At 38.7% G+C, this 12,500-nt stretch overlaps 1 protein-coding gene across 1 annotated transcript; it reads left to right on the top strand.

Annotated features, from left to right (window-relative positions):
* Nucleotides 1-2,731: 2,731 nt before the first annotated feature.
* On the top strand, nt 2,732-8,013 carry LOC121866234 (exocyst complex component 3-like). Its single transcript, XM_042365846.1, has 3 exons — nt 2,732-2,934; nt 3,238-3,410; nt 7,873-8,013. The coding sequence occupies exons 1-3, from the start codon at nt 2,842-2,844 to the stop codon at nt 7,991-7,993; spliced, it is 387 nt and encodes a 128-aa protein (XP_042221780.1). The 5' UTR covers nt 2,732-2,841; the 3' UTR covers nt 7,994-8,013.
* The last annotated feature ends 4,487 nt before the right edge of the window (nt 8,014-12,500 follow it).

Genomic DNA, 12,500 nt, shown 5'->3' with positions numbered 1-12,500 from the left:
TTATTGGGTTGAGAATTCTTCCTGAATTGTTTTCTTATAACCCATATAAGGATGTAAAGTCCATTTCAACATAACTCTAGATTGCTAGAAGACCGAAGGTCAGCATTCGAAGGAACGCCAGTCTAGCAGCCTCGCTAAAGTTCCCCTGGAAGCTGAACCCGCTACTGAGGACATCAATAAAATATAGTTATGAAAAAGAAACTCAACTCTGGTCTTTGCTGAGTGCAATTAGAAACCGAGGGCGAAGCCCAAAGGTTTTTGTAGAACGAACATAAGAGTAGGAAGAGAGACAGTCATGGCATTCATACTAGCACGTGAATAATTGGGACAAAGAAAACCGGAAACAGTGTACATATATATTTATATATAAACATATATATCCCAAGATGTCTTTCAGTGAAGACAAGCCCGGGAGGGTGCAGCGACATTCACTGAGTGACTCAAGGGCAAGGAATCACAAACGATCTGGGACTTCATAGACGGTTGTGGTCGCCATGATGCTGACCAGAGATCATATAAGAAATTGTCCCAAATACAATAATTGAGAGACATAAACAAAATACAAGTCACTTACCTCACTGTGCTAATAAGTATAAATACCGTATATAAAATCCTCGTGGTCTTAGATTTCAGCAATTACAACACAAATTCACGGAGCCTTCTTTTGTGTGTATTGACAGCTGAATCGCCAGGCAAGAAGATGAAGGTTGTGATGAGTATGATGGGGGGGGAGGAGGGGTTTTGAGAATTGCAATTAAATGCCAGGTAACGACGTGTCCTCCTAATATTACTTATTAAGTAATTAATAGATGTTTTAATTGGCGTGTATGTTGGCCTGGCGAAGTTAGCTAGGAATTAACATAGCTAGGTAACATGCTGAGCGTCGGATTCTGTGTTGAACAAAAGAACAATAACGTAGCTCACAGCTTGGCCTAGTAAGGAGTGATGAGATCTTCATGTTTCACCCTCCCTCCAGCTCCCCGCCTCCCAAGATCACACACTAACCCAGCCCACGAAGAAATTTTAAAATCTCCTTATGTTTTTTATCTTATGGTATTTTTTTTCACATTATGTATGAACGATTGTGTATGCATGTAACTGAATAAATTATGAGTTGAACAATAACATAGCTCACAGCTCAGCCTCCTGCTCTGAGTGCTACTGGAGCATTCAGAGACTGCTATACAATTATGTGCCATCTCTATGGATATTATTCCCCGTTATCCCCATTTAGATATATCTGTACAGCATGCCTTAAAAATATGCAGAGGTTAGGGTTCTCAAAATGGCCGTGAATAGCCAAATCTGCAAATAACATTTGCTAACCTGGGGGGGAGGGGGATACATTTTACTCCTGTGCAAAAATTTAATCCCTTTATGTGTTTAATGTTAGGACAATTGTTTCTTTTACCTGTATTTTGTGTGTGTGTGTGTGTAATAATAATAGTAATAATAAACGGTTTATTAAGAGTTGCAGCCGTGGCTGAAAATATACAGGCATACATTTGATTTAGACATATGATATAATATGCATTGAACACATTTACAGGGCTGTACAATACATAAATCAGGAGTTGTTTATTATTTTAACAATTAATGGGATGGTGCTGTTCTTATATCTATCGCGCGGCTCTTATGGGCTGAATTTTGTTGTAGTGGCGGACTGCGCGAAGTTGGGTGGGGGGGCTGCGGCAGGAGGTATGATGACGAGGGTGATGCAGTAGTCCACTGCCAAACCTTCCAGTGCTTGGTGGTGGAGGTCACTGAGATGGCATTTCCAGGGTGGAGAGAGCCGCTGGTGTAGCCGGAGTATTCTGCTACCACTATGATTCTGCAGGCCCTTTCTGTACCTTCTCTAGCTGACGTTGTGGTGGAGTTGAGAGAAGACTCACCAGGTGGTGACGACATGTAAGTTTGGGGAGAATAAAGGCTTGTAGATGGTCCTCAGCTATGGTGTGGTCCCAATGACCTAAGTCGTCGAGCATGTAGAGACGGCAATGAGGCTGCCTTGACTGTGTTATTTACATGGGCCCGTCAAGTTTGTTGTCTATAGTTACACCCAGGAGTTTGGCAGACTGCACCAGCGAGAGGATGGGCACCCACTGTGACTGCTGGGGCTTGCACTGGAGTGGTGGTATGGTATTGATGTGCATGACTACGGTTTTGGTGTGGTTGATGGTGACCTTGTTCTCCGTAGTCCATGCCTGTAGCCTGTCCAGGGTGCTTTGGAGCGATGAGTAGTCTGGTGTGGTGTGTGTGTGTGTGTGTGTGTGTGTGTGTGTGTGCGCGTGCGTGCGTGCGTGCGTGCGCGTGTGTGTGTGTGATTACTGTCTCTGGAAATCAATGGCTCCTTGTCCCAGCTGCAAAAATGCCAGCAACTTTAAAACTTCCCTTAGACATTCTTGGATACATCCAGGGTGTAATCCGTGAATAATCGAGGTCTCATTTAATTAAAAATACGCGAAATGTTAGGGCGTGCTGTAATTTCTTGTTATCCCTCATTTATCAATCATTTTGCATGAATGATGGGTTTTCAGGAATGCATCCCAATTGTTAAACAAGAGATATCTGTACATACAGTGTAATCGCATGTCAGCGAGTTTGGTCGGACGATTGCCATCATTTATGCCAAAAAAAATTTTCATAACTCGGGAGATGGTCTTAAAACATCTCCATCGTTCAAGAGAAATATTGCAGATCAGGAGATCGTAAACCTGGGATATCTGAATACATTGTTACTATTTTTTTCAGTTTGTAGAAATAATAGAAGGGGGGCTGGAAGATAACGAGTACGTGTCATTACTGTCCTGGGTCCTCAACGTGTATGGTGGGAAGGAGCTGATGGGTTACCCGTCGCTTAACATCAACGTGGTCAAGCTTGGACCGCTTCTGGATAATAAGACACTGGAAGATCTTATATCCAAGTATCTCGAGGTCAGTTATTTTCTTTTATTTTTATATATGTTCAGTGTGATGTGCGGTACTGAATACAATAATAACTCTGGAGTTTAGACTTCTTATATCCAGGTTTAGGTGTACAGTATCCCAGTCACAGTTGTGGCCAAAGATTATGGTCTATTAGCTTATTAAGCATATAGAAAGTTGCTCTGTCCTGACTGGTATAAAATAGGATTTCAAGAACGATCCTTCATTTTATTGAGAGATGGAATGTTATGATAATGAAACACAAGTTTAGTAGTTTATTTCTATATTAATTCATTATATTTTTCTTTACAGAATGTAAATAACAATTATGATTCCTGGATGAGTAAGGCTTTAGAAATTGAGGAGAAAGAATGGTATCGTTCTGAACCCCCACAACAAGATGCTGACTCACACTACAAGACAGAACTTCCACAACTAATACATGACATGATACGTCAAAACCTTGATGTAGCTGCGACCATCAGGTAACTTGGTATAACCCAGTGAATCATTTATAAATGAGATGCAATGACTGATGCAACTCAAGTTATATCTCATACATCATCTCTTACAACAGGAGTGAAGATGTGTGGAGCCTTGATAAAACAGAGTAACTAATACTGAGCAGAGCACTGCCTGCTTATTGTACCATTTTAGGGTTTATGAGGATTATTTAAATTTTTAGTAAAACAGAGTGAGTTTGCATTTAAAAATTTGGATTGCAAAGCATATTCATTGAACTGTATGCCTGACAGATCTTACTGAGAACTATCCTAAGGAATAGTCTGTTTATAGAATCAGCCAGTAGCAACCATGTGGCTTATGTTTGTGCCACAACCTGAAATTGTCAAAAATTTATTTACAGGGTATTGTACAGTGTTAAGTATTGAGACATAACCAGCTATGATACAGCATTACAAGCAACGGCAAATGAAAAGTGTGTTTGTGTGTAATCTTGTTTCTGACTTCACTGTAATATACAGTGAACCCTCAAAGATCTGGACTAAAAGGGGGGACCACCTGTCCAAAAAAGCCAATTGTCCGCATCTTCCGGCAAATTTACTGAATGTATAAAAATGATAAATAATTATATAAAAATCACTAAAAATACAGTATCAAATTTTAAGGCATATAAATCACCTCCCCCATTTTAGCACAGAGTATTTAAGAAAAACTTTTGTGTGTATTTTCTTCCTGTAGCCATAATTTTCTTAAAATAATATGTACAATACCAGGAAATGTGAGGAATTAATAAAAATAATACCAATAAATAAGTTACCAAAAAATGCTGTATTGCTAAATCAGTAAATAAAAGCCAAATGAAAGTTTAACACAGTCAGCATCTGCATACACTCCCTGCTTCATCATAACAATGGAGACCAGCTGGAACACCAATTCCTTAGCAACGCCCCCACCCCCTACACTCTGTGCTCTCCTCCTTCTCCGTCACTGAGCCAGCTAACTCGTGTTTGCCCTTACTCCATGCTTGACCAGACCGTATAAAAAATTAACCCAAGCACAATATCTGAGAGACAATCAAAATAAAAGTCACTCAATTTCCTCAACGTGCTAAGATGTATAAATACCAAAAGTAAAATCCTTGTGGCGCTTATATTTTAGCTATTACAACAGAAATTAGCGGCTTTTCCTTGTGCGCATAGCTGATTCACCAGGCAAGAAGATGACAGTAACAATGCATGCGGAGGGGTTTTGAGAATTGCAATTAAATGCCATGTAGCGATGTGTCCTCCTGATATCACATATTTTAGTAATTATTAGATGTTTTAATTGCCTGTATGTTGGCCTGGCGTAGTTAATGCAAGGCATATACATACATAGGTATAAAGCTAGATGTCGCATTCTGGATTGAACTAAAACAACCATAACACCACACAGCTTGGCCCAGTAGCCATGATTAATCACTATTAAGCACTATTATATCAGTAAACTTAATAATAACAGTAAAAATAGTTAAATATGTCAGGGAGTGGGGAGAGTTACAACAGCAGAGGACTCTAACTAGCAGTTACTGACGCCCCTTACTCACTCCTATTGCCTGCCAGACGATCAAAATAATTTATGGGAGAATACATATCTCGTAGTCTAATTTGAAAACGGTGACGGCACAGTGATAAACAAATTATATAAACCATGCACTTACCTATGATAACATAATAAGAAACATTGTATCAATACGAGAGTGAATGATATAATATTCCCACAAACAACAATTGTCAACTCTGTTTATGTTTCCAACCTCTGCCACCTGTGTCCTAAGATGATCTTTGCTCTGTTTTGGGAATGCCTTTTAGGGAGACTTCTTAGCCCCATGAACCCCAAAATTTTGTCTGAATCTTCCGAAATCCAGATTTACCAGGTCCGAATCTTTGGGGGTTCACTATACCTAGTGGGATGAGGTTCAAGTGGCACAAAAATGAAGAATTGATTCCAAATTCCAAATTTTAAAGCTGAGCCTGTAGCTTGGTGGCTTGTGCAGTGTGCTCACTAAGCCATTGGTCTAGATCAGGGATGCACAACCTTTCGGGATTGGGGCTACATCAGAAGACGGACTCCTAAGCTGGGGCTAAAATTTAGGCAGGTCCTCGTAATTAGATAATTAAGTCATACATTTAAAAATTTTATTCAAATGTATTATAAATACTTTTGCTAACCATCAATAGGCTGTTGGCAGTATATGTCATACAACAGATGTTGGTTAATGTATGTGTTTTCTCACAACTAAGTTATTACAGTGAAACTTGGAAAGTTTCTTTGGGCTTATTATGTGAGATGAGCTTCTTCATGTTGGGATCTAACTTCATGATTACCAGTCACAAAATGGAGTGCAGATTCTTGTCATTCATTGTACTGTACTTCGGATCTTTGACTTGTTGAGATTTAATAGACCGAAGTAAATGGAGCTAAATAAACTAACTTTAATAGCAACCTTCTGTTACAAATATGGACACTGATCTTGAGGCAAACACTTGTAGAAATTGAATGTTCCTTTCCATAAACTTTGCATGAAGTACTGTATGTCTCAACTCACCTTTAATGAGTTGTGCCTGAAACAGCCTGAGCTTTTATTCAAATGCTGTTTGCAAGTTGTGAAACAAGCTGGTTACATCCTTGATGTTTGGCATTCAAGTTATTTAAATGACTGGTGATAACAACAAGAAATGCCAGATTGCAGAGCCACTCCACCAGCTCTGGAGTTGCTTTTCCCTTTTCATTGAGAATTATGATCATTTCATCCAAGAGGTTAATGAATCATTGCAGTGTATTTCACAGGACTAAACCACATGACTTATGAACAAAATGTACTCAGCTTCAATATCTTTTAGAAACAGCTTGAACTGGCTATCATTCAAGGCTTGTGATTTTAAAAATTTGACAGTTGAAACTACAACTTCCATCATATTTTCAAAGTTCTAGTCTTTTTCTACAAAAAAATTGTAGATGTATGAGTGTAATGCAGTAAAACTGTATCAGTTCATTTTTATGCTGACCAAGGTGTTTGAGTGAACAGTGGGATCATACCAGTATGTGTACCATTAGTTGTTGTACTGTATCAACTAGTTTATCCATATTAACTCAATAGAGCTAATTCAGTGAACTGTGATCAAGTTCTTCATGAATAGTAAAGTGATCAGTTACACCACATACTGTATGAAATATTAATAGCTGAACTGTTGATGTCTTGCCAGTAGATTTGGCTGCTACAGAAAAGGACACAAATTCATTAGCTTTCTCTTCTAGCTGCTTTAACACATTACTTGATAAACCACTAACTCTACATCACACTGTCATGTAATTCAAACTGATGTTTTCAAATATCTTCACTGCATTTGACATAGTTTTTGAGCACTGTCACTGTCAACTTAAAATTACAATAAATTTACAATTATCAAAATCAGTGAGAAATAAGCTTTGTAGTTTAGTTTAACTGAATACAGCCAGTAATGATTTTCAAGTCTTAGGTCAGAGTCTTTTTATATCTACAGCATGCCCTTAAAATTTGCATGGGTTTGGGTTTCAAAATGGCTGCGAATAGCCAAATCTGCGAATAACATTTGCTGACCAAAGGGGTGTACATTTACTGCTACAAAGAAATGTATATCCTTTATGTGTTTTCCTAGGACAATTATTTCTTTTACCTGTATTGTAAATATATGTGTGTGTGTGTGTAGAAACACACACACACAAAACACGTACAAATAAATAATAATGGGAAAATCCTCTCACAAATAATCAGAAACAAGACAACAAAATGTATCGAAATGTAGAAAAATTTTTAGAGTCAACCCTCAAGTCAACTCCTTGTTACTGTCTCTAGAATGAGTGGCTCCCTGTCCCAGCCACGAAAATGCCAGCACCTTTAAAACTACCAGCAGACATTCTTGGGTACATCCAGGGTGTCTTCCGCGAATAATTGAGGACCGCTAATTGTCAGGGCATGCTGTATTTCATATTTTATTTATTAATTTCTTTTAATAAGATACCAAGGGCTGCAATAGTGTTTGCCTAAGGGCTGCAGGTTGCGCATCCCTGGTCTAGACCAAGGAGACCTGTGGGTTGGTGTTGGAATGGCATCCAGTCATAAGACTTTGCTTCATCATGCCTGATGGGATATGATAACTGGGTCAATAAAGCTATTGCCCATCCCTGGTCTCTGCTGCATTAGTTATGGTTTGTGGTGGTGAGCCTAGGGAGGGTCATCCAAACAGCTATCACTAGGTTTCTCAGGCAGGTGGAAAAGAAAATGTCCAGAGTTTATAATATTCATGTTCACCATTCAGGTGTGAGTGATGTCCCATATAGAGAGATACAATAGTTGGGTGTTAAAAGAAAAATTTTTAACAGATGGAACTACTTTTGAGTGAAACTATTTACAATGAGACAGACCTGTAAGAGAATATTAATAATATACATTCTCTTCCTTTTCAGCTCAGAGGTGCAAGTTCAGGTGTTGATATCAAGCTTAGAACAAGTACGACTATTTGCTATAAAATTTCAAGCTGCCGTGACTCGTTATAGGACACTTACTACGCTGACAGATCACAGGTAAATCACCCCACCCTCTTACCCCTCCCCTTTCATTTATGCTTAAGTTTGATTCAAGAGTTATTTTGTTAAACGAAGGAAAAATTATATTCTTGTGTACATAAAACCTTTATACAGTGGTCCCTCGGTTAACAAAATTTCTGTTAACAAATTACCTTCCATAAGAATCTTCATTTCGGTTAACTAACAAAAATTTGGTTAACGTAAATTTTACTTAAAATGTTTCAACATGCTTTGCTTGCTCACCAGCTGAAGATTAGTCTGCCAATGCAGAAATCGGTTCTAGGGCTTACATTCATAAAATTGGAGTAAATATCAAGAAGGTTGTACTAATCAATAATTTTCCAAGTTTTATATTAAAATTTTTAGTCATTTTAACACTTATTTAATATAATTGCAAGTATAGGGAACTAGTTTTGGTGTGCCCATCAGCCACTTCACTCACCCACCAAAGGCCCTCAGTTTGTGTCTCTGTTCAGTGGAGGAAACATCTTACTTGTGGGTCTCTTGAACACAGAGTATTTTATCGTTTTTACAGTACAATTATTGGTCATTCTGAAATTTATTTAACATATTGACAATATATAGTGCAGTGCAGTGTTGATTTAAAGAAAGTAATCTTGAATTACACCTAGTGAACTTAAAATTTTATGGGTGAAATGATCTGTATCAAGCATGGGGTGATTTTCCACTCCCACTTCCTTCTCTTTCTCCTTCTCCTCCACCCCACTTCTAATTCCCATCATCATCATCAACCAGGAGCCTTCTACATACACACCTCAAATTAAGTGCATTTTTTTTTTACTTTGTATGTAATTTTCGGTGAGCTGGAACCAATTACTCAAAATCCCATTGAAACAATGGTTTTGGTTAACTAAATTTTCAGTTAACAAACAACCTTCTGGAACGAAATGTGTTCGTTAACCGAGTGACCACTGTACAGTAATATCTCCGTTAACCGGTATCCCTCAAACCCGGAACTCTCCAATACCCAGAATTGAAATTTGCTCGGAAAAGCATTCCCAAAGCTGGAATTTAAACAAAATTCCGGCTTTGGGAACAAATTTTCCGAAGTAGAAAAATGAGAGCATTTTCTGAAAATGTCTTGAATAAAGACAAAAGCTAAATTATTTTTGGAAGGACCAGACCTGGCTCAATGTCAGGTGGAGGTAAGATGGGGATTAGTGGTCTCATATTACTGACCTTCTGATGGAATGTCAGGTCACCCTTTCTTGGGTGGGGGATTAGTGGGTCTCATGACCTGAAGATGTCTTGAATAAACAAGAAACCTCAAATATTTTTAGAGAGGTTGTGATAAATATAAGTATAAATGAGCAAAGTTGTATCCCTTCAACATTATATTACATAACATTTTAAAATATGGGTAGAAAGCAGAAAGGTGTGGGTAATTAGAGAGATGGAGTTGAAAGGAGTGGTAACATGCACCGGTGTTGCTGAGTGATGGCTCTCATAGCGATCTTTTATTCACCATGCAGTCACACAACAAGACCTCACTGGATGCTTGTTGTCTTAATTCTCTTGTGTGTGTGTGTGTGTGTAATAATAATAATAATAATAATAATTGACGGTTTATTGAAAAAGTTCTGCAGCCCGAAGGCTGAAAATATACATTGGACATAAATGACTTATTACATACATTGGTGGTTTAACAAAAGCCTTCGTTAGAGAAAGGTAAAGGAACATACAGTGAACATACAGATTAACGTAGGTGTTGAACAGCAAAAACGTAGTGTAGTAACTCCCTCCCAGATGGTGTTAGGAGGGACCTCACGTGGTGTAGTAGTTCCCTCACAGATGGTGTTATGAGGGGCCTCACGTGGTGTAGTAATTCCCTCACAGATGGTGTTATGAGGGGCCTCACGTGGTGTAGTAATTCCCTCACAGATGGTGTTATGAGGGGCCTCGTGGTGTAGATTCTCCTAGATGGTGTTATGAGGGGCCTCACGTGGTGTAGTAATTCCCTCACAGATGGTGTTATGAGGGGCCTCACGTGGTGTAATTCCCTCACAGATGGTGTTATGAGGGGCCTCACGTGGTGTAGTAATTCCCTCACAGATGGTGTTATGAGGGGCCTCACGTGGTGTAGTAATTCCCTCACAGGTGGTGTTATGAGGGCTCACGTGGTGTGGTTCCAGGCCTTCCTATCGTAGACGGATTAACACATCGCTGGTAGTTGGGTCTCACTGGCCGTTATCACTGGGTACCTGGGACCTCACTGTGTGAAAGGTCAACTTGGGTACCACTGTTACTGTTGAGTTGTTCTCACTGACTTAAGCACTGTTCACCACTGTTCACCTCTGTTTAACACTGGTTCCATTTCTTTCCTAAATGAAATAGTAACTTCTGGCGTGAACTTGTTGATATTCCGGTGGGGAGGAGGGTTCAGGGGAGGGAGTTGGTATGGGCCAACATAACAGTTGACCTGGCTGCTCCGAGAGGAGCGCCAGGTACGTCTTGACCCTTCGGTGGTCAAGGATGTAGTGTGTGTGTGTGTGTGTGTGTGTGTGTGTGTGTGTGTGTGTGTGTGTGTGTGTGTGTGTGTGTGTGTGTGTGTGTGTGTGTTTTGCCAAGCACATTGTAGGTTGAAGAAGTTGATGAAGACTTTGTTCATGAGTCAGGTGGTGAGGTGACATGCCAAGACACTTACACAGCACACAATGCACTTCTAAACCATTGTCTTATAACATTTTACATTGCAATTTCTATTTTAAAATTAATTGATACATGATGGCTCGACTGGGCGACATTTGCATAGACAACTGATCAATGAATAAACCAGGGCATATGGAGACTCATTATGCACTAGTGATGTCACAAAGCTTTGAAACTGCAACCACATAAATTATCACAACCTGTACTCAAATGTACTAAGTTAACCCTTAGCCCCATGTGAGGTGCTGGTGGCAGTAACCCCGTGTGAGGTAAATCCAGAGAAATCAACTTTCCAAAAATAATTTTAACCTTTTAAAATGATAAAACAATAAAAAATAAGTAAGAAAAACTATATATTGAGCCTCTAGAAACTTCCTGGCAGTCGGAGGGAGGGAGGGAGGAGGAGGAGGAGATAAAAGACAGTGTTGGTTTGATGCTCGTGGGCCCTCCGCACTTAGCAGCTTTTTAGCTTCGCCTTTGTGTCGGGGTGGCCAATAATGTATATGTTTACCGATCTTGATAATTATTTGCTATAATTAATTAATTTAGAATATTTTATTTGCATTATTTTTCATAAAAAGTGTAGCAACTCACCAGTCGGTCTGGCTGTCTGTGTGTTTGGTGAGAGCAAGTACAGGCATCCCCGCATTCGGAAGGGTTCGTCCCTTAAAATTGACCGTGTCGTGAAATTCGTCTTGTGACCTATTTTCATTAACTTCCATTATAAAACTGGAATCCGTTCCTCACGAATTTTTTCGGCCCCAAAAAGTAATTCAAGCACTTTTATGAATGAAAATAAACATTTATAAACACATACAATACAGTACATTCAATAATTTATGATATACCTTCTTAAAACATCAAGTTTAATATCCAATGTAATGCCTTTGCGGCTTTTTTTGCACTGCTGCTGTCACTTCCTTGATGGCCTCTTTCAGTCATCTTGAATAAGATTATTGCACTGTACAGTGGTCCTCGGTTAGCTAACATCGGTTAATGAAAATTCGGTTAGCAATTACCTTCCATAAGAAAATTCAATTTGGTTAACATTCATGCAACTGTCAACATGTTTTAAGCATTCTCAACTGGTAGATTAGTCCGTCAATACAATGTCGGTTCTAGGGCTTAAATTCGTTTCCCCATTTGAGTAAATATCAAGAAGGTTGTGCTATTAAATATTTTTCCAAGCTTTATATTAAAATTATTAGTAATTTTAACACTTATTTTATAATTGCATTACAGTGGTCCTCGGTTACGAGCACAATTCGTTCAGAAGGTTGCTTTCGTTAACATCGTTAACGAAATCATTGTTTCAATGGGTTTTGGGTAATTGGTTCCAGCTCACCGAAAATTAGATACAAACGAAAAATAAATGCAGTAAAGTACACTTACTTTGAGGGTGTGCATGTAGAAGGCTCCTGGTTGATGATGATGATGATGGGAATTAGAAGTGGGGGTGGGAGAAGGGAGAAGAGAAATCACCCCATGCGCCATTTCACCCATAAAATTTTAGTTCACTTGGTGCAATTCAAGATTATTTTCTTTAAATCAACACTGCACTGCATATATTTTTATCAATATGTAAAATATATTTCAAAGTGACCAATAATTTGACTGAAACACAGAAAAAAAAAGAGTTTGTTGAAAAGTCTCAAACAAGATGTTCCTTCCTCTGAACCTGTAAACAAACTGACGCCAAGCTTGGTGTGTTGGTGTACTGTTTAGTCGCATATAAAACTAGTTTCCTGTACTTCAAGTTATTTCAATAATTGTTAAAATGACTAAAATTTAATATAAAACTTTTCAAATGATTGAATAGTAGTACAACCTTGATATTT

The sequence above is a fragment of the Homarus americanus genome, unplaced genomic scaffold, assembly GCF_018991925.1.
Source record: "Homarus americanus isolate GMGI-L3 unplaced genomic scaffold, GMGI_Hamer_2.0 scaffold8837, whole genome shotgun sequence".
NCBI lineage: Eukaryota > Metazoa > Arthropoda > Malacostraca > Decapoda > Nephropidae > Homarus > Homarus americanus.
Note: the sequence above shows the minus strand (reverse complement) of the source record. Positions and strands in the feature narration are given on the sequence as shown.

Bases quoted from the DNA above. Each gene is read 5' to 3' on its own strand.
- LOC121866234 (XM_042365846.1), top strand. From the start codon at position 2,842: ATGGGTTACCCGTCGCTTAACATCAACGTGGTCAAGCTTGGACCGCTT. The intron at 2,935-3,237 runs GTCAGTTATTTT...TTTTCTTTACAG, and splicing joins TTATATCCAAGTATCTCGAG to AATGTAAATAACAATTATGA. The intron at 3,411-7,872 runs GTAACTTGGTAT...CTTCCTTTTCAG, and splicing joins GATGTAGCTGCGACCATCAG to CTCAGAGGTGCAAGTTCAGG.